At 43.5% G+C, this 19,520-nt stretch overlaps 1 protein-coding gene across 1 annotated transcript in view; it reads left to right on the forward strand.

Moving 5' to 3' along the window:
- Positions 1–18,005, forward strand: part of LOC139250314 (zinc finger protein 239-like) — a 42,755-nt gene extending 24,750 nt beyond the window's left edge. The window contains exon 2 of the mRNA XM_070872804.1: positions 17,472–18,005. Coding sequence (XP_070728905.1) covers positions 17,472–18,005 — 534 coding nt within the window. The remainder of the gene's footprint in view (positions 1–17,471) is intronic.
- The last annotated feature ends 1,515 nt before the right edge of the window (positions 18,006–19,520 follow it).

Here is a 19,520-nt window from a genome sequence, read left to right on the forward strand (position 1 = left end):
ATATCTCAATATCCCGATTCAAACTTTGTAATGTAATCAATCATTGCATGTTTTCTTTCGACAAGTAAGTGAGCATGTCAAATCCTTTTTTTAAACCACCGGGACCATGTATTTTTTTTTCTTTTTTCATTCAACAAACCTATCCTTTGTGCATTTCCTGGCTCCGTAACTTATCATCCGAATATACGTAATTCAATAAGGTTCACACTCTTAAACTTCCCACATACAGGACAACACTACGAAGGGTTAAAAAAAACTTTCATTCTGTTTGAAAAAGTGGGTGGAGCTAAAACAAACACAACTCCCCTGCTTTCTTTTCCACAGTAAAAATCACACAAGCATTTCTCATTTAAAACAGACGTTCACAAGAGTCTCTCTGCTTTCCTATTAATTTTTGGATCCATGATTGATCATCTATCCCTATCTAGCTCTAACTATCCCTACTTGTTTTGGCCGGCTCTATTTTTGGATCCATTCACTTTCAGGGAATTCATAGTTTTATCTAATTATCCATCCTGTATCGCCGCACGTTGGATCAGGGTCCTAATTAGTCCTGATTGTCTCCACGTCGCCCCGTGGTGTTTTCAGTTATCTTACCCAGAGCCTAGGCGGAACAAGTGATAGACAAGATCGACAAAGTACCTGGCGTAAGTACAATTTAAAATTTACACAGTCCCGCGGCTTAATTTTATGTAATCCCCTAACCTCTGTGTTTCCCTACGGGGTTTGCGTGATTCTCTCTCTCTCCGCCTTGCCGCGCAGTTTTACTTTGGCCTCGAACACACACAGACACTGGGCCTCGAACTCAGGCAGGCTCTGGGCCTCGAAACCAGGCAGGCTCTGGGCCTCGAACCCAGGCAGGCTTACCTATTCTAACCTATCTTTCCGAGTCTCCGCTTGGTTTGCGTCACCGCGCAATTTCCCTATCTCTATCCCTATTCTAAGTTTGAAAGGTATTCACCAGATTGTTTTGGATCTCGTTAAGCGAGTGGCTAAACTTTCCTCAGAATTTTGAAACCGGGGGAAACTGAAGCAGTGTTGAAAGTATACTCACTCCAGTGGCCACTTTCCCCTCGTCTCGTCCAAGGCTAGTCTGGCTCTTAATTCGCAAGTTTTCGGCAGTCGTCCGTTGAGATTCCTCTTCTGACACCAAATGTTGATTTCTGGATTCTTTTCCCTCAATCTGGCTCAGTGAAATCAATGAGTCGAATACCGATTGTGCTTTAAAAAAAGCAAGCTTTTATTTAAAAAGCAAATCCCGATCGGGGACCTTATCAGACAGAAGAAATGCAACTCTGATAGATCGCACTCACTTCCTATGGACAAAGTGACGTTACATTGTAAAGGGATGACGGTTATACATTTTCGGTAAAAGATAACGAGATACAATTAGAGTGACATCCTATTTCAGCCTATCCTCTTTGATCCCTCTTTACCATTGTCCACTCATAAGCCGATCTAAGAATGGTATGATTTTACACAAAGGCCCATTATGAGTTACTAAGACCTTGAGGTTTTTCTGCAAGCTGTGGGTTTTGTTTCAATATGTGTTAGTGTTGTAACATTTTGCAGTCTGGAGTCTGAGATGTCATGACTATTCCACCATGAATTCTTTGTTAGCTTACACTGTCCATATATAATTCCCACGTTCTCAACTTCAATGTCTCGATACATTTTCAATCATTCATAGAATCAAACTCTGAACAACCTCCAATGCAAGAATATCCTTCCTTAAATGCAGAGACCAAAACTGCATGCAGTACTCCAGGTGTGGCCTCACCAATACGCTGTACAGTTGTAGCAGGACTTCTCTGCTTTATCCCCCTTGCAATAAAGGCCAACATTCCATTTGCCTTCCTGATTACTTGCTGTACCTGCACACTAACTTTTTGTGTTTTATGCACAAAGACCCCCAGGTCTATCTGTACTGTAGCAGTTTGCAATTTTTCTCCATTTAAATTAAAATTTGATTTTGTATTATTTCTGCCTCATATTTTCTCACATTATACTACTCTGCCAAATTTTTGCTCACTCATTTAGGATGTCTATTTCTCTTTGCAGATTTTTTGTGTCCTCACAATTTGCTTCCCCACCCATCTTTGTATCATCAGCAAACTTGGCTACATTACACTCGGTCCCTTCTTCCAAGTCATTAATATAGATTGTAAATAGTTGAGGACCCATCACCGATCCCTGTGGCACCCCACGAGTCACCATTTGCCAACCGTAAATTGACCCATTTATCCCGAATTTTTGTTTTCTGTTAGTTAACCTATCCTCTATCCATGCTAATATACTGCCCCCAACACTATGAGGTTTATCTTGTGCAGTAACCTCTTATGTGGTACCTTATCAAATGCCTTCTGGAAATACAAATACACCACATCCACTGGGTCCCCCTTATCCATCCTGCTCATTACATCCTCAAAGAACTCCAGCAATTATCAAAAATGATTTCCCTTTCATAAAGCCATACTGACTCTGCTTGATTGTATCATGCTTTGCTAAATGTCCCACGACTGCTTCCTTATCAATGAATTCCAGCATTTTTCCAAAGACAGATGTTAGGCTAACTGGTCTATACTTTCCTGCTTTTTGTCTGCCTCCTTTTTTAAGTAGAGGCATTACATTTGCAGTTTTCCAATCTGCTGGGACCGCCCCACAATCCAGGGAATTTTGGTAGATTGCACACAAAGTATCCACGTTCTCTCCAGCCATTTCTCTTAAGACCCTAGGAAGTAAGCGATCTGATCCAGATGACTTGTACACCTATAGTCCCATTATTTTACCGAGTAATACTTCATTTGTGATAGTGATTTTATTAAGTTCCTCCTTCCCTCTCGATAGCCGCTTGATTATCCACTTCGGTATTACTCTCAGTGACCGAGTGTTTTACTCTAACTAAACTGATCTCGGACGTTTCTGTCAGATATTAACTCCTGCACGGTCCTAGCAAGCAGTCCCACTCCCTTGTCCCTTCGATGTTTCTGCATGATTGCTTTATGAAGACGGGCTCACGGAGAGAAACACCCTGCACGGAATGATCCAAAATTGATCATCTCCAATGGACAAGGCTCCCAGCTTTAATCATTCTCTGTCCTTTCCCCCCAGGCCCAGTTCCATGGCTCAGATTCTGATAAAAGTAAATTGGGAAAAGTGCACTTTGATTTTTATCGGCTGAAATATTGCAGAGAGCTGCGCATGCGCGATTCAGCCCCGCCCCCTGTGTCATTCCCAGTGAGCAGCACAGCACATGCACCCTCCCCTCCCCCAGCACTGCCTGTGATCACCATTCACTCAGTGAGCGGAAGAAGATGGTTTAAAACAGCCAGGAATGATGACACCGCGACCCCGGTGTAAGGCAGCGAGCAGCAGCCTCCTTACAGCAGCATAGCGCTTTGGGAGCGTGTCCGCAGATGGGTTCAGAGATCGGCATTGAGTCCGGGGGGGAGTCGGGGGCTGTGTGTAAGAGGCAGAGTGGACCAAGAACCAGTGTCAGTCCGTGCTGTGAGTGGGGGGAGCGAGAGGCCATTCTCGGGCAGTGTGTGGACAGTGTAATGTAACAGAGAAAGTAAACTACCTCGCTCTTTCAAATCATTGCTGCTTTCTTTCTCCAAATCAGTAGTGAATGTTCCTGATTCAGTTCCAATCTCACCCTCTCTGTTGTTCTTGGGTAGTGAGCAGTGGAAACACAGTCTGACAGTGAGGATGTGGGGAGTTTCACAAAGTGCATCTATTGCAGGCACCAGGAGAGGAGTGTGGGAGAAGATATTTTAAAGACGGGTTACATTGTTTCGGTGAGCTGAGTTCTCCAGAACCGTGTTGCTGATGATCGAGAGATACATTGTCACTCCCTCAGATACATCATATTGTCCCCGCATCCATATCTTAGAACTAATAATGTTCTCGTATTATTATTCTCACAGCAAAATTCTTCAACCAGCCAGAACAAATGTGATCTTTCCTCCACCTGGAACACAAGGAACAGTGCAGGCAGCTCCTTCTCACGCACAGTAAGTCGATTATCACTCACAGACCGCAGAGTTTTAGAACTGGCCTCAATCCTATTTTCACAGGCAGCAGAAGCTGTCAGTCCCACAGTGAACCGAAGTGGCAGCGTTACATTGTGAATCTTACAGCCACATATAGCAGTATAATCAGATGCTGTTTCACCATTGATACAGATCACACTGACAGGTACATGAAACACCCACACTTGCGAGAAACTGGCAGGTACAGTGTTAAACATAAAACCACCTAGACTATAGATACAAATTAAAGGCAGACTAACATACCAGAAACTTAGACACACAGCTTAAACACCCACACACACACCAAAACCTGTCCGGTACAGAATAATACACACACTCGCATATCAGAGACTGAGAGATACAGTATAAAATGCACACTCACACATCAGAGACTGACATATTAAAATCCATATTCCCATAACATAAATTGACAGATACAATGAAATGCAAGACTCACTTCCTAGTAATTGACAGGTACAGGGTAAAGACCTCTCTTCCATACCAGAAATTGACAGGTACAAAGGAAAGCTCACTCTCACTCAAGCAGAAACTGGCAGGTATAGAGTAAGGCCCACAATCACATATCAGAAGTTGATGGGTACAAAATAAAACCCAAGCTCCCATAACAGAAATGGAGATACAGAGAAAGGCCCATACTCACATACCAGAGATAGATAGATACAGAGTGAAACTCAGACTCATTTACCAGAGACCGACAGATTCAGCATAAAACTCACCACCATAACACAAATTGAGAGTTAGAAAGTGAAAAAAATACGCGATCAGGAATTGGTGGTACACAGTAAAGCAATACTAACATACTGGAGAATGACGGGTATTGAGTAGAGCTCACATTCACATAACAGAGATGGACAGATACAGCACAAAGCACACACTCACACACCCCAGGAATGGAAAGTACAGAATGAAACCCACAGGCAATTACCAGAAATTGACAGGTGCAGGATAAAACCCACACTCTCAGATGAAAAATTGACACAAAGTAAAACCATCATTCACATACCAGAGATCCACACTCCCATAACAGAAAACCACATATTAATTCTATATTTGCCTGTCAGTGGATACGAGAGTGAAAGTGTCAGTGTCCATCCAACACACACCTGTCAATCAGAATCTGTCACATAGTGTCAGAGAATGTCAGAGTCAGTATCTAACCAACACTCACCTGTTACAATATGTCTGAGAATGAGAGAGGCAGTATCTATCCAACACTCACCTGTCACATAATGTCAGTGAATGAGAGAGGCAGTATCTATCCAAAACTCACCTGTCACATAGTATCAGAAAATGTCAGAGGCAGTATCTATCCAACACTCACCTGTTACAATGTGTCTGAGAATGAGAGAGACAGTATCTATCCAACACTCACCTGTCACATAGTGTCTGAGAATGTCAGAGACAGTATCTATCCAACACTCACCTGTTACAATATATCAAAGAATGACAGAGGCAGTATCTATCCAATACTCACCTGTCACACAGTGTCAGAGAATGAGAGAGGTAGTATCGATCCGACTCTCACCTGTCACATAGTTTCAGAGAATGAGAGTGGCAGCATCGATCCAACACTCACCTGTCACATAGTGTGAGAGAATGAGAGAGGCAGTATCTATCCAAAACTCACCTGTCACATAGTGTCAGATAATGAGAGAGGCAGTATCTATCCAACACTCACCTGTCACATAGTGTCAGAGAATGAGAGAGGCAGTATCTTTCCAACACTCACCTGTCACATAGCATCAGAGAATGAGAGAGGCAGTATCGATCCAACACTCACCTGTCACAGTATCAGAGAATGAGAGAGGCAGTATCTATCCAACATTCACCTGTTACATAATTTCAGAGAATGAGAGAGGCAGGATCTATCCAACGCTTAGCTGTCACATAGTGTCAGAGAATGAGAGAGGCATATCTATCCATCATTCACCTGTCACATAGTGTCAGAGAATGACAGAGGCGTATCTATCCCAAACTGACCTGTCACATAGTATCAGAGAATGACAGAGGGAGTATCTATCCAACACTCATCTGTTACATAATGTCAGAGAATGAGAGATGCAGTATCTATCCAACACTCACCTGTCACAAAGTGTCAGAGAATGAGAGAGGCCGTATCTATCCAACACTCACCTGTCACAAAGTGTCAGAGAATGAGAGAGGCAGTGTCTAATCAAAACTGAACTGTCATATATTGTCAGAGAATGAGAGAGGCAGTATCTATCCAAAGCTCACCTGTCACATAGTGTCAGAAAATGAGAGGAAGTATCTATCCAACATTCACCTGTCACATAGTTTCAGAGAATGAGAGAGGCAGTATCTATCCAACACTCACCTGTCACATAGTTTCAGAGAATGAGAAAGACAGTATCTATCCAAAATTCACCTGTCACATAGTGTCAGAAAATGAGAGAGGCAGTATCTATCCAACATTCACCTGTCGCATAGTGTCAGAGAATGAGAGAGGCAGTATCTATCAAATACTCACCTGTCACATAGCGTCAGAGAATGAGAGATGCAGTATCTATCCAAAACTCACCTGTCACATAATGTCAGAGAAAGAGAGATGCAGTATCTATCCAACACTCACCTGTCACATAGTTTCAGATAATGAGAGAGGCAGTATCGATCCAACACTCACCTGTCACAGTATCAGAGAATGAGAGAGGCAGTATCTATCCAACACTCACCTGTCAAATATTGTCAGAAAATGAGAGAGGCTCTATCTATCCAACACTGACATGTCACAGAGTATCAGAGAATGAGAGAGGCAGTATCTTTCCAACACTCACCTGTCACAATATCAGAGAATGAGAGAGGCAGTATCTATCCAACACTCACCTGTCAAATATTGTCAGAAAATGAGAGAGGCTCAATCTATCCAACACTGACCTGTCACAGAGTGTCAGAGAATGAGAGAGGCATATCTATCCATCATTCACCTGTCACATAGTGTCAGAGAATGACAGAGGCGTATCTATCCCAAACTGACCTGTCACATAGTATCAGAGAATGACAGAGGGAGTATCTATCCAACACTCATCTGTTACACAATGTCAGAGAATGAGAGATGCAGTATCTATCCAACACTCACCTGTCACAAAGTGTCAGAGAATGAGAGAGGCCGTATCTATCCAACACTCACCTGTCAGAAAGTGTCAGAGAATGAGAGAGGCAGTGTCTAATCAAAACTGAACTGTCATATATTGTCAGAGAATGAGAGAGGCAGTATCTATCCAAAGCTCAGCTGTCACATAGTGTCAGAAAATGAGAGAGGCAGTATCTATCCAACACTCACCTGTCAAATATTGTCAGAAAATGAGAGAGGCTCTATCTATCCAACACTGACATGTCACAGAGTATCAGAGAATGAGAGAGGCAGTATCTATCCAAAACTCACCTGTCGCATAGTGTCAGAGAATGAGAGATGCAGTATCTATCCAACACTCACCTGTCACGTAGTGTCAGAGAATGAGAGAGGCAGTATCTATCCAACACTCACCTGTCACGTAGTGTCAGAGAATGAGAGATGCAGTATCTATCCAACACTCACCTGTCACGTAGTGTCAGAGAATGAGAGCGGCAGTATCTATCCAACACTTACCTGTCACCTAGTGTCCGAAAATGAGAGAGGTAGTGTCTATCCAACACTGACCTGTCACATAGTATCAGAGAATGACAGAGGGAGTATCTATCCAACACTCATCTGTTACATAATGTCAGAGAATGAGAGATGCAGTATCTATCCAACACTCACCTGTCACAAAGTGTCAGAGAATGAGAGAGGCCGTATCTATCCAACACTCACCTGTCACAAAGTGTCAGAGAATGAGAGAGGCAGTGTCTAATCAAAACTGAACATTCATATATTGTCAGAGAATGAGAGAGGCAGTATCTATCCAAAGCTCACCTGTCACATAGTGTCAGAAAATGAGAGAGGAAGTATCTATCCAACATTCACCTGTCACATAGTTTCAGAGAATGAGAGAGGCAGTATCTATCCAACACTCACCTGTCACGTAGTGTCAGAGAATGAGAGATGCAGGATCTATCCAACGCTTAGCTGTCACATAGTGTCAGAGAATGAGAGAGGCATATCTATCCAACATTCACCTGTCACATAGTGTCAGAGAATGACAGAGGCAGTATCTATCCCAAACTGACCTGTCACATAGTATCAGAGAATGACAGAGGGAGTATCTATCCAACACTCATCTGTTACATAATGTCAGAGAATGAGAGATGCAGTATCTATCCAACACTCACCTGTCACAAAGTGTCAGAGAATGAGAGAGGCCGTATCTATCCAACACTCACCTGTCACAAAGTGTCAGAGAATGAGAGAGGCAGTGTCTAATCAAAACTGAACTGTCATATATTGTCAGAGAATGAGAGAGGCAGTATCTATCCAAAGCTCACCTGTCACATAGTGTCAGAAAATGAGAGAGGAAGTATCTATCCAACATTCACCTGTCACATAGTTTCAGAGAATGAGAGAGGCAGTATCTATCCAACACTTACCTGTCACATAGTTTCAGAGAATGAGAAAGACAGTATCTATCCAAAATTCACCTGTCACATAGTGTCAGAAAATGAGAGAGGCAGTATCTATCCAAAATTCACCTGTCGCATAGTGTCAGAGAATGAGAGAGGCAGTATCTATCAAATACTCACCTGTCACATAGTGTCAGAGAATGAGAGAGGCAGTATCTATCCAAAACTCACCTGTCACATAATGTCAGAGAAAGAGAGATGCAGTATCTATCCAACACTCACCTGTCACATAGTTTCAGATAATGAGAGAGGCAGTATCGGACCAACACTCACCTGTCACAGTATCAAAGAATGAGAGAGGCAGTATCTATCCAACACTCACCTGTCAAATATTGTCAGAAAATGAGAGAGGCTCTATCTATCCAACACTGACCTGTCACAGAGTATCAGAGAATGAGAGAGGCAGTATCTATCCAACACTCACCTGTCACAGTATCAGAGAATGAGAGAGGCAGTATCTATCCAACACTCACCTGTCAAATATTGTCAGAAAATGAGAGAGGCTCAATCTATCCAACACTGACCTGTCACAGAGTATCAGAGAATGAGAGAGGCAGTATCTATCCAAAACTCACCTGTCGCATAGTGTCAGAGAATGAGAGATGCAGTATCTATCCAACACTCACCTGTCACATAGTGTCAGAGAATGAGAGAGGCAGTATCTATCCAACACTCACCTGTCACGTAGTGTCAGAGAATGAGAGATGCAGTATCTATCCAACACTCACCTGTCACGTAGTGTCAGAGAATGAGAGCGGCAGTATCTATCCAACACTTACCTGTCACCTAGTGTCCGAAAATGAGAGAGGTAGTGTCTATCCAACACTGACCTGTCACATAATATCAGAGAATGAGAGAGGCAGTATCTATCCAAAACTCACCTGTAACATAGTGTCAGAGAATGAGAGAGGCAGTATCTATCCAACACTCACCTGTAACATACTGTGAGGGAATGAGAGAGGCAGTGTCTATCCAACACTCACCTGTCACATAATGTCAGAGAATGAGAGAGGCAGTATCTATCCAACACACATCTGTCACATAGTTTCAGAGAATGAGAGAGGCAGTATCGATCCAACACTCACCTGTCACAGTATCAGAGAATGAGAGAGGCAGTATCTATCCAACACTCACCTGTCAAATATTGTCAGAAAATGAGAGAGGCTCTAACTATCCAACACTGACCTGTCACAGAGTATCAGAGAATGAGAGAGGCAGTATCTATCCAAAACTCACCAGTCGCATAGTGTCAGAGAATGAGAGATGCAGTATCTATCCAACACTCACCTGTCACGTCGTGTCAGAAAATGAGAGAGGCAGTACCTATCCAACACTCACCTGTCACGTAGTGTCAGAGAATGAGAGAGGCAGCATCTATCCAACACTTACCTGTCACCTAGTGTCAGAGAATGAGAGAGGCAATATCTATCCAACACTTATATGTCACATAGTGTCAGAGAATGTGAGAGGCAGGATCTATCCAGCACTGACCTGTCACATAGTGGCAGAGAATGAGAGAGGCAGTATCTATTCAACACTCACCTGTCACACAGTATCAGAGAATGAGAGAGGCAGTATCTATCCAACACTCACCTGTCACATAGTTTCAGAGAATGAGAAAGACAGTATCTATCCAAAATTCACCTGTCACATAGTGTCAGAAAATGAGAGAGGCAGTATCTATCAAATACTCACCTATCACATAGTGTCAGAGAATGAGAGAGGCAGTATCTATCCAAAACTCACCTGTCACATAATGTCAGAGAAAGAGAGATGCAGTATCTATCCAACACTCACCTGTCACATAGTTTCAGATAATGAGAGAGGCAGTATCGATCCAACACTCACCTGTCACAGTATCAGAGAATGAGAGAGGCAGTATCTATCCAACACTCACCTGTCAAATATTGTCAGAAAATGAGAGAGGCTCTATCTATCCAACACTGACCTGTCACAGAGTATCAGAGAATGAGAGAGGCAGTATCTATCCAACACTCACCTGTCACAGTATCAGAGAATGAGAGAGGCAGTATCTATCCAACACTCATCTGTCAAATATTGTCTGAAAATGAGAGATGCTAAATCTATCCAACACTGACCTGTCACAGAGTATCAGAGAATGAGAGAGGCAGTATCTATCCAAAACTCACCTGTCGCATAGTGTCAGAGAATGAGAGATGCAGTATCTATCCAACACTCACCTGTCACGCAGTGTCAGAGAATGAGAGAGGCAGTATCTATCCAACACTCACCTGTCACGTAGTGTCAGAGAATGAGAGCGGCAGTATCTATCCAACACTTACCTGTCACCTAGTGTCAGAGAATGAGAGAGGCAGTATCTATCCAACACTTATATGTCACATAGTGTCAGAGAATGTGAGAGGCAGTATCTATCCAGCACTGACCTGTCACATAGTGGCAGAGAATGAGAGAGGCAGTATCTATTCAACACTCACCTGTCACACAGTATCAGAGAATGAGAGAGGCCGTATCTATCCAACACTCACCTGTCACATAGTTTCAGAGAATGAGAAAGACAGTATCTATCCAAAACTCACCTGTCGCATAGTGTCAGAGAATGAGAGATGCAGTATCTATCCAACACTCACCTGTCACGTAGTGTCAGAGAATGAGAGAGGCAGTATCTATCCAACACTCACCTGTCACGTAGTGTCAGAGAATGAGAGCGGCAGTATCTATCCAACACTGACCTGTCACATAATATCAGAGAATGAGAGAGGCAGTATCTATCCAAAACTCAACTGTAACATAGTGTCAGAGAATGAGAGAGGCAGTATCTATCCAACACTCACCTGTCACATACTGTGAGAGAATGAGAGAGGCAGTGTCTATCCAACACTCACCTGTCACATAATGTCAGAGAATGAGAGAGGCAGTATCTATCCAACACTCACCTGTCACAGTATCAGAGAATGAGAGAGGCAGTATCTATCCAACACTCACCTGTCAAATATTGTCAGAAAATGAGAGAGGCTCTATCTTTCCAACACTGACCTGTCACAGAGTATCAGAGAATGAGAGAGGCAGTCTCTATCCAAAACTCACCTGTCGCATAGTGTCAGAGAATGAGAGATGCAGTATCTATCCAACACTCACCTGTCACGTCGTGTCAGAGAATGAGAGAGGCAGTATCTATCCAACACTCACCTGTCACGTAGTGTCAGAGAATGAGAGAGGCAGTATCTATCCAACACTTACCTGTCACCTAGTGTCAGAGAATGAGAGAGGCAGTATCTATCCAACACTTATATGTCACATAGTGTCAGAGAATGTGAGAGGCAGTATCTATCCAGCACTGACCTGTCACATAATGTCAGAGAATGAGAGAGGCAGTATCTATTCAACACTCACCTGTCACACAGTATCAGAGAATGAGAGAGGCAGCATCTATCCAACACTCACCAATCACATAGTGTCAGAGAATGAGAGAGGCAGTATCTATCGAACACTCACCTGTCACAGTGTCAGAGAATGTGAGAGGCAGTATCTATCCAAAACTCACCTCTAAGAAAGTGTCAGAAAATGAGAGAGGCTGTATCTATACAACACTGACCTGTACATAATATCAGAGAATGAGAGAGGCAGTATCTATCCATCACTCACCTGTAACATAGTGTCAGAGAATGAGAGAATCAGTATCTATCCAAAACTCACCTGTCACATAGTGTCAGAGAATGAGAGAGGCAGTATCTATACAACACTCACCTGTCACATTGTGTCAGAGAAAGAGAGAGGCAGTATCTATCCAAAACTTACCTGTCACATACTGTGAGACAACGACAGAGGCAGTATCTATCCAACACTCACCTGTCACATAATAGAAACATAGAAACATAAAAAATAGGTGCAGGAGCATGCCTTCAGCCCTTCCAGCCCGCACCACCATTCAACGAGTTCATGGATGATTATGAAACTTCAGTACCCCCTTCCTGCTATCTCGCCATACCCCTTGATCCCCCGAATATATTTAGTGAATTGGCCTCAACTACGTTCTGTGGTAGAGAATTCTACAGGTTCACTACTCTCTGGGTGAAGAAGTTTCTCCTCATTTCGGTCCTAAATGGCTTCCCCCTTATCCTTAGACTGTGTCCCCTGGTTCTGGACTTCCCCAACATTGGGAACATTCTTCCTGCATCTAACCTGTCTAAACCCGTCAGAACTTTAAACGTTTCTATGAGGTCACCTCTCATTCTTCTGAACTCCAGTGAATACAAGCCCAGTTGATCCAGTCGTTCTTGATAGGTCAGTCCCACCATCACGAGAATCAGTCTGGTGAATCTTCGTTGCACTCCCTCAATAGCAAGAATGTCCTTCCTCAAGTTAGGAGATCAAAACTGGACACAGTACTCCAGGTGTGGCCTCACCAAGGCCCTGTACAACTGTAGCAACACTTTCCTGCCCCTGTACTCAAATCCCCTCGCTATGAAGGCCAATACGCCATTTGCTTTCTTAACCGCCTGCTGTACCTGCATGCCAACCTTCAATGACTGATGTACCATGACACCCAGGTCTCGTTGCACCTTCCCTTTTCCTAATCTTTCACTATTCAGGTAATAGTCTGTCTCTCTGTTTTTACCACCGAAGTGGATAACCTCACATTTATCCACATTATACTTCAGCTGTCATGCATTTGCCCACTCACCTAACCTATCCAAGTCACTCTGCAGCCTCATAACATCCTGCTCGCAGCTCACACGGCCACCCAACTTAGTGTCATCCGCAAATTTGGAGATACTACATTTAATCCCTCGTCTAAATCATTAATGTGCAATGTAAACAGCTGGGTCCCCAGCATAGAACCTTGCGGTACCCCACTAGTCACTGCCTGCCATTCTGAAAAGTACCCATTAACTCCTACTCTTTGCTTCCTGTGTGACAACCAGTTCTCAATCCACATCAGCACACTACCCCCAATCCCATGTGCTTTAACTTTGCACATTAATCTCTTGTGTGGGACCTTGTCGAAAGCCTTCTGAAAGTCCAAATATACCACATCAACTGGTTCTCCTTTGTCCACTTTACTGGAAACATCCTCAAAAAATTCCAGAAGATTTGTCAAGCATGATTTCCATTTCACAAATCCTTGCTGACTTGGACCTATCATGTCACCATTTTCCAAATGCGCTGCTATGACATCCTTAATAATTGATTCCATCATTTTACCCACTACTGATGTCAGGCTGAATGGTCTTTAATTCCCTGTTTTCTCTCTCCCTCCTTTTTTAAAAAGTTGGGTTATATTGGCTACCCTCCACTCGATAGGAACTGAACCAGAGTCAATGGAATGTTGGAAAATGACTGTCAATGCATCCGCTATTTCCAAGGCCACCTCCTTAAGTACTCAGGGATGCAGTCCATCAGGCCATGGGGATTTATCGACCTTCAACCCCATCAATTTCCCCAACACAATTTCCTGACTAATAAAGATTTCCCTCAGTTCCTCCTCCTTACAAGACCCTCTGACCCCTTTTATATCCGGAAGGTTGTTTGTTTCCTCCTTATTGAATACCGAACCAAAGTACTTGTTCAATTGGTCTGCCATTTCTTTGTTCCCCGTTATGACTTCCCGTGATTCTGACTGCAGGGGACCTACGTTTGTCTTTACTAACCTTTTTCTCTTTACATACCTATAGAAACTTTTGCAATCCGCCTTAATGTTCCCTTCAAGCTTCTTCTCGTACTCCATTTTCCCTGCCTTATTCAAACCCTTTTTCCTCCTCTGCTGAGTTCTAAATTTCTCCCAGTCCCCGGGTTCGCTGCTATTTCTGGCCAATTTGTATGCCACTTCCTTGGCTTTAATACTGTCCCTGATTTCCCTAGATAGCAACGGTTGAGCCACCTTCCCTTTTTTATTTTTACGCCATTGTTGTAATTCATCCATGCGGTCTCTCAATGTCTGCCATTGCCCATCCACAGTCAACCCCTTAAGTCTCATTCGCCAATCTATCCTAGCCAATTCACGCCTCATACCTTCAAAGTTACCCTTCTTTAAGTTCTGGACCATGGTCTCTGAATTAACTGTTTCATTCTCCATCCTAATGTCAGAGAATGAGATAGGCAGTATCTATCCAAAACTCACCTGTCACACAGTTTCAGGCAGTATATTTCCAACATTCACCTGTCAAATAGTGTCAAAGAATGAGTGATGCTGTATCATTTCAACCCTCAGTTGCCACATAGTGTCAGAGAGTGAGAGAGGCAGTATATCTAGTACTCACCTGTGGCATAGTATCAGAGAATGAGAGAGGCAGTATCGATCCAAAACTCACCTATCGCACTGTGTCAGTGAATGACGGAGGCAGTATCTATCCAGCACTGACCTGTCACATATTGTCAGAGAATGTGAGAGGCAGTATCTATTCAACACTCACCAGTCACATAATGTCAGAGAATGAGAGAGGCAGCATCTATCCAACACTCACCAGTCACATAGTGTCAGAGAATGAGAGAGGCAGTATCGATCCAACACTCACCTGTCAAAAAGTGTCAGAAAATGAGAGAGGCTGTATCTATCGGACACTCACCTTTCACATAGTGTCAGAGAATGTGAGAGGCAGTATCTATCCAACACTCACCTGTCACATAATATCAGAGAATGAGAGAGGCAGTATCTATCCAACACTCACCTGTCACATAATATCAGAGAATGAGAGAGGCTGTATCGATTCAACACTCACCTGTCACATAGTGTCAGAAAATGAGCGAGGCAGCATCTATTCAACACTTACCTGTCACGTAGTGTCAGAGAATGAGAGAAGCAGTATCTATCCAACACTCACATGTCACATAGTGTCAGAGAATAAGAGAGGCAGCATTTATCCAACATTCACCTGTCACAAAATGTCAGAAAATGAGTGAGGCAAAATCTATTCAACACTCACCTGTCACTTAGTGTCAGAGAATGAGAGAAGCAGTATCTATCCAACACTCACATGTCACATAATTTCAGAGAATGACAGAGGCAGTATCTATCCAACACTTATCTGTCACAAACTGTCACAGAAAGAGAGAGGCAGTATCTATCCAGCAATGACGTGTCACATAGTGTCAGAGAATGAGAGAGGTAGTATATATCCTAAACTCACCTGTCACATAGTATTAGAGAATGGGAGAGGTAGTATCTTTCTAACACTCACCTGTCACATCGTATCAGAGATTGAGAGAGGCAGTACCTTTCCAACACTGACCTGTCATATATTGTCAGAGAATGAGAGAGGCAGTATCTATCCAACACTCACCTTTCACATAGTGTCAGAGATTCAGAGAGGCAGTATCTATTCTATGTGAACAAATATATCCGGCTCTGATAACAATATCAGAGAATGAGAGGTACATTGTCTATCCCACTTTTGGAAGTCAATGCTGCAATGACACACAATACCAGAAAGTGAGAGTGGCAGTGTCTTGCCTATATTCTCTCTCAATCCCACACTGACACACTTTAGCAGAGAGTGAGTGATAGTGTCTGTCCTATACACACCTGTCAATCACACACTGACGCACAGTACCAGAGAGTGAGTGACAATGTCTGTCCGAAACACACCTGTCAATCCTAGACTGACATACTGTACCAGAGAGTGAGTGTCAGTGTCTGTCCTATACACACTTGTCAATCCCACACTGACACACTGTACCAGAGAATGAGTGACAATATCTGTCCTATACACACCTGTCAATCCTACACTGACATACAGTACCAGAGAGTGAGTGGCAGGATCTGTCCTTTCCACACCTGTCAATCCGAGACTGACATACTGTACCAGAGAGTGAGTGGCAGTGTCTGTCCTATACACACTTGTCAATCCCACACTGACACACTGTACCAGAGAGTGAGTGACAGTGTCTGTCCTATACACACCTGTCAATCAGACACAGACACACTGTTCCACAAAGTGACTGATAAAGTGTCTCATCTATCCTCATTATGCAATGTAAAGCTATCCCATTGGACCAATGAGTGACAGAAACAATACCAGCCAGAGTCAGCACCTTCAGTGTAGGAGAGGGTGGGGAGCCAGTGAGTGTAGAACTGAACCCAGCCAGTGATGGTGATGATAATTCGGAACATAGGACAAGCTGCCTTCAGACGTGTGATGTGTTTGAATTTCAGGACAGGGATGGTGAAGAGTGTATGGGGAAGGGATTTACAGCTTTTTAGGAACAAGAGAGAAAAGAACGTCCCATAGAATCTAGAATTGCCTGTTCTGAATTTCTGTCCTGTACTTGCAGTGATGATTTTTGTAAACTCCTTTTCCAGGGTATCAGAAGGGGAGGATTAGTAGACGGGAAACACAAACCAAACATCACGTCAAGGTCTAACAGAACCACTCGATTCCTCAGGACCTGAATATCATCGGCCTTTGAATGTGGAAGGAGAAATGGTTGTCTGTTCTGTCTGGGAACAGATTTCAAACATCAGTGTGATTGGAAAAGCACCAAGACACACATACCCGAGTGAGAGTATTTCATTGCACTGACTGTGGAAAGAGCTTTAACCAGTTACACAGCCTGAAAAAACATCGCAGCATTGACAGCAGGGAGAACCTGTACACGTGTTCTGTGTGTGGACAAGGCTTCAAGTGATCGTCCAACCTGGAGAGACACAAGGACTCCCACAGCATTGAGAAACCGTGGGAATGTGGGGACTGTGGGAAGGGATTTAATTACCCGTCTGAGCTGGAAGTTCTTCGACACAGTTACACTGGGGAGAGGCCGTTCACGTGCTCTGAGTGTGGGAAGGGATTCACTTGATCATCCAACCTGCTGACACACAAGCGAGTTAACACTGGGGAGAGGCCGTTCACCAGCTCCAAATGTGGGAAGGGATTCACTACATCATCCCAGCTGCTGACACACCAGCGAAGTCACACTGGAGAAAGGCCGTACACCTGCTCCGCGTGTGGGAAGGGATTTACTCGATCATTCGATGTGCTGCCACACCAGCGAGTTCACACTGGGGAGTGGCCGTTCAACTGCTCCGAGAATCCGAGGGGATTCACTACATCATCCAACCTGCAAAAACACCAGCGAGTTCACACTGGGGAGAGGCCGTTCACCTGCCCTGACTGTGGGAGGCGATTCATTACATCATCCGAACTGCGGACACACCAGAGAGTTCACACTGGAGAGTGGTCGTTCACCTGCTCCGAGTGTGGGAAGAGATTCACTACATTATCCAACCTGCTGACACACCAGCGAGTTCACACTGGAGAGAGGCTGTTCAGCTGCTCCGAGTGTCGGAAGGGATACACTCAGTTATCCCACCTGCTGATACACCAGCGAGTTTACACTGGAGAGAGGCTGTTCAGCTGCTTCGAGTGTGAGAAGGGATACACTCAGTTATCCCACCTGCAAAGACACCAGCGAGTTCACAAGTGACCTCGGGATTTGCATTCTGCTGTTGTCCCAGACTGAATCGTGCCCATTCTGACAGTTGGGCTTGCTTTCTGCTTATATGATGACCCGTATAATTATGTTCGAGTTTACTATTCGAGATATTTCACCAATTAATCAACGGGAATAGGGTCAGATAAAAAAAATAACGCTTATTGTGTTTGCATCCATACTTCACTCTTTAAAAAACATAAGAAATAGGAGCAGGAGTTGGTCATCTTCCACTCGAGCATGCTCTGCCATTTAATAAGATCATGCTTGATCTGATTTTGGGCACAGCTCCACTTCCCTGCCCGCTCCCCATAACCCTTCACTCCATTATCGCTCAAAAATCTGTCTATCTCCAACTTAAATATATTCAATGACCCAGCCTCCACAGCTCTCTGGGGTAGTGAATTCCAAACATTTATGATCCTCTGAAAAAAGAAATGTCTCCTCATCACCGTTCTAAATCGGTGACCCCTTATTCTCAAACTATGCTCCCAGTTCTAGATTTCCCCACGAGAGGAAACACTCTCTCTGCATCTACATTGTCAAACCCCCTCAGTATCTTATATGTTTCAATAAGATCATTTCTCATTCTTCCAAACTCCAATGAGTATAGGCCCAACCTGCTCAACATTTCTTCATAAGTCAATCCCTTCATCTCAGGAATCAAACGAGTGAAGCTTCTCTGAACTGTGTCCAATGTAAGTATATCGCACCTTATCTAAGGAGATCAAAACTGTATACAGTACGCTAGCTGTGGTCTCACCAATACCCTGTACAGTTGTAGCAGGACTTCTCTGCTTTTATACTCTATCCCCCTTGCAATAAAGGCCAATATTCCATTTGCCTTGCTGATCACTTGCTGTACCTGCATACTGACTTATTGTGTTTCATGCACAAGTACCCCCAGGTCTCTCTGTACTGCAGCACTTTGCAATTTTTCCTTTTAAATTATAATTTGCTTTTCTATTTTTCTACCAAGGTGTATAACCTCACATTTTCCCACATTATACTTCATGTGCCAAATTTTTGCCCACTAACTTAGTCTGTCTATATTCCTTTGTAGATTGTTTGTGTCCTCCTCACAATTCGGTTTCCCACCCATCTTTGTATCATCAGGAAACATGGCTACATTACACTTGATCCCCTCATCCGAGTCATTAATATAGATTGTAAATAGGTGAGGCCCCAGCACCGATCCCTGCGGCACCTCACGAGTTACTGATTGCCAACCCGAAAATGACCCATTTATGCCAACTCTCTGTTTGCTGTTAGTTAACCAATCCTCTATCCATGTTAATATATTACCCCCAACCCCGTGAACTTTTATCTTGTCAAATGCCTTCTGGATGTCCAAATACACCACATCTACTGGTTTGCCCTTATCCACCCTGCTCGTTACATCCTCAAAGTACTCCAGCAAATTTGTGAAGTGAGAGTTCCCTTTCATAAAACCATGCTGACTCTGCTTGATTTTATTATGCTTTTCCAAATGTCCTGCTACTGCTTCCT

This window comes from Pristiophorus japonicus, unplaced genomic scaffold, assembly GCF_044704955.1.
Source record: "Pristiophorus japonicus isolate sPriJap1 unplaced genomic scaffold, sPriJap1.hap1 HAP1_SCAFFOLD_37, whole genome shotgun sequence".
In the NCBI taxonomy this organism is placed as follows: domain Eukaryota; kingdom Metazoa; phylum Chordata; class Chondrichthyes; family Pristiophoridae; genus Pristiophorus; species Pristiophorus japonicus.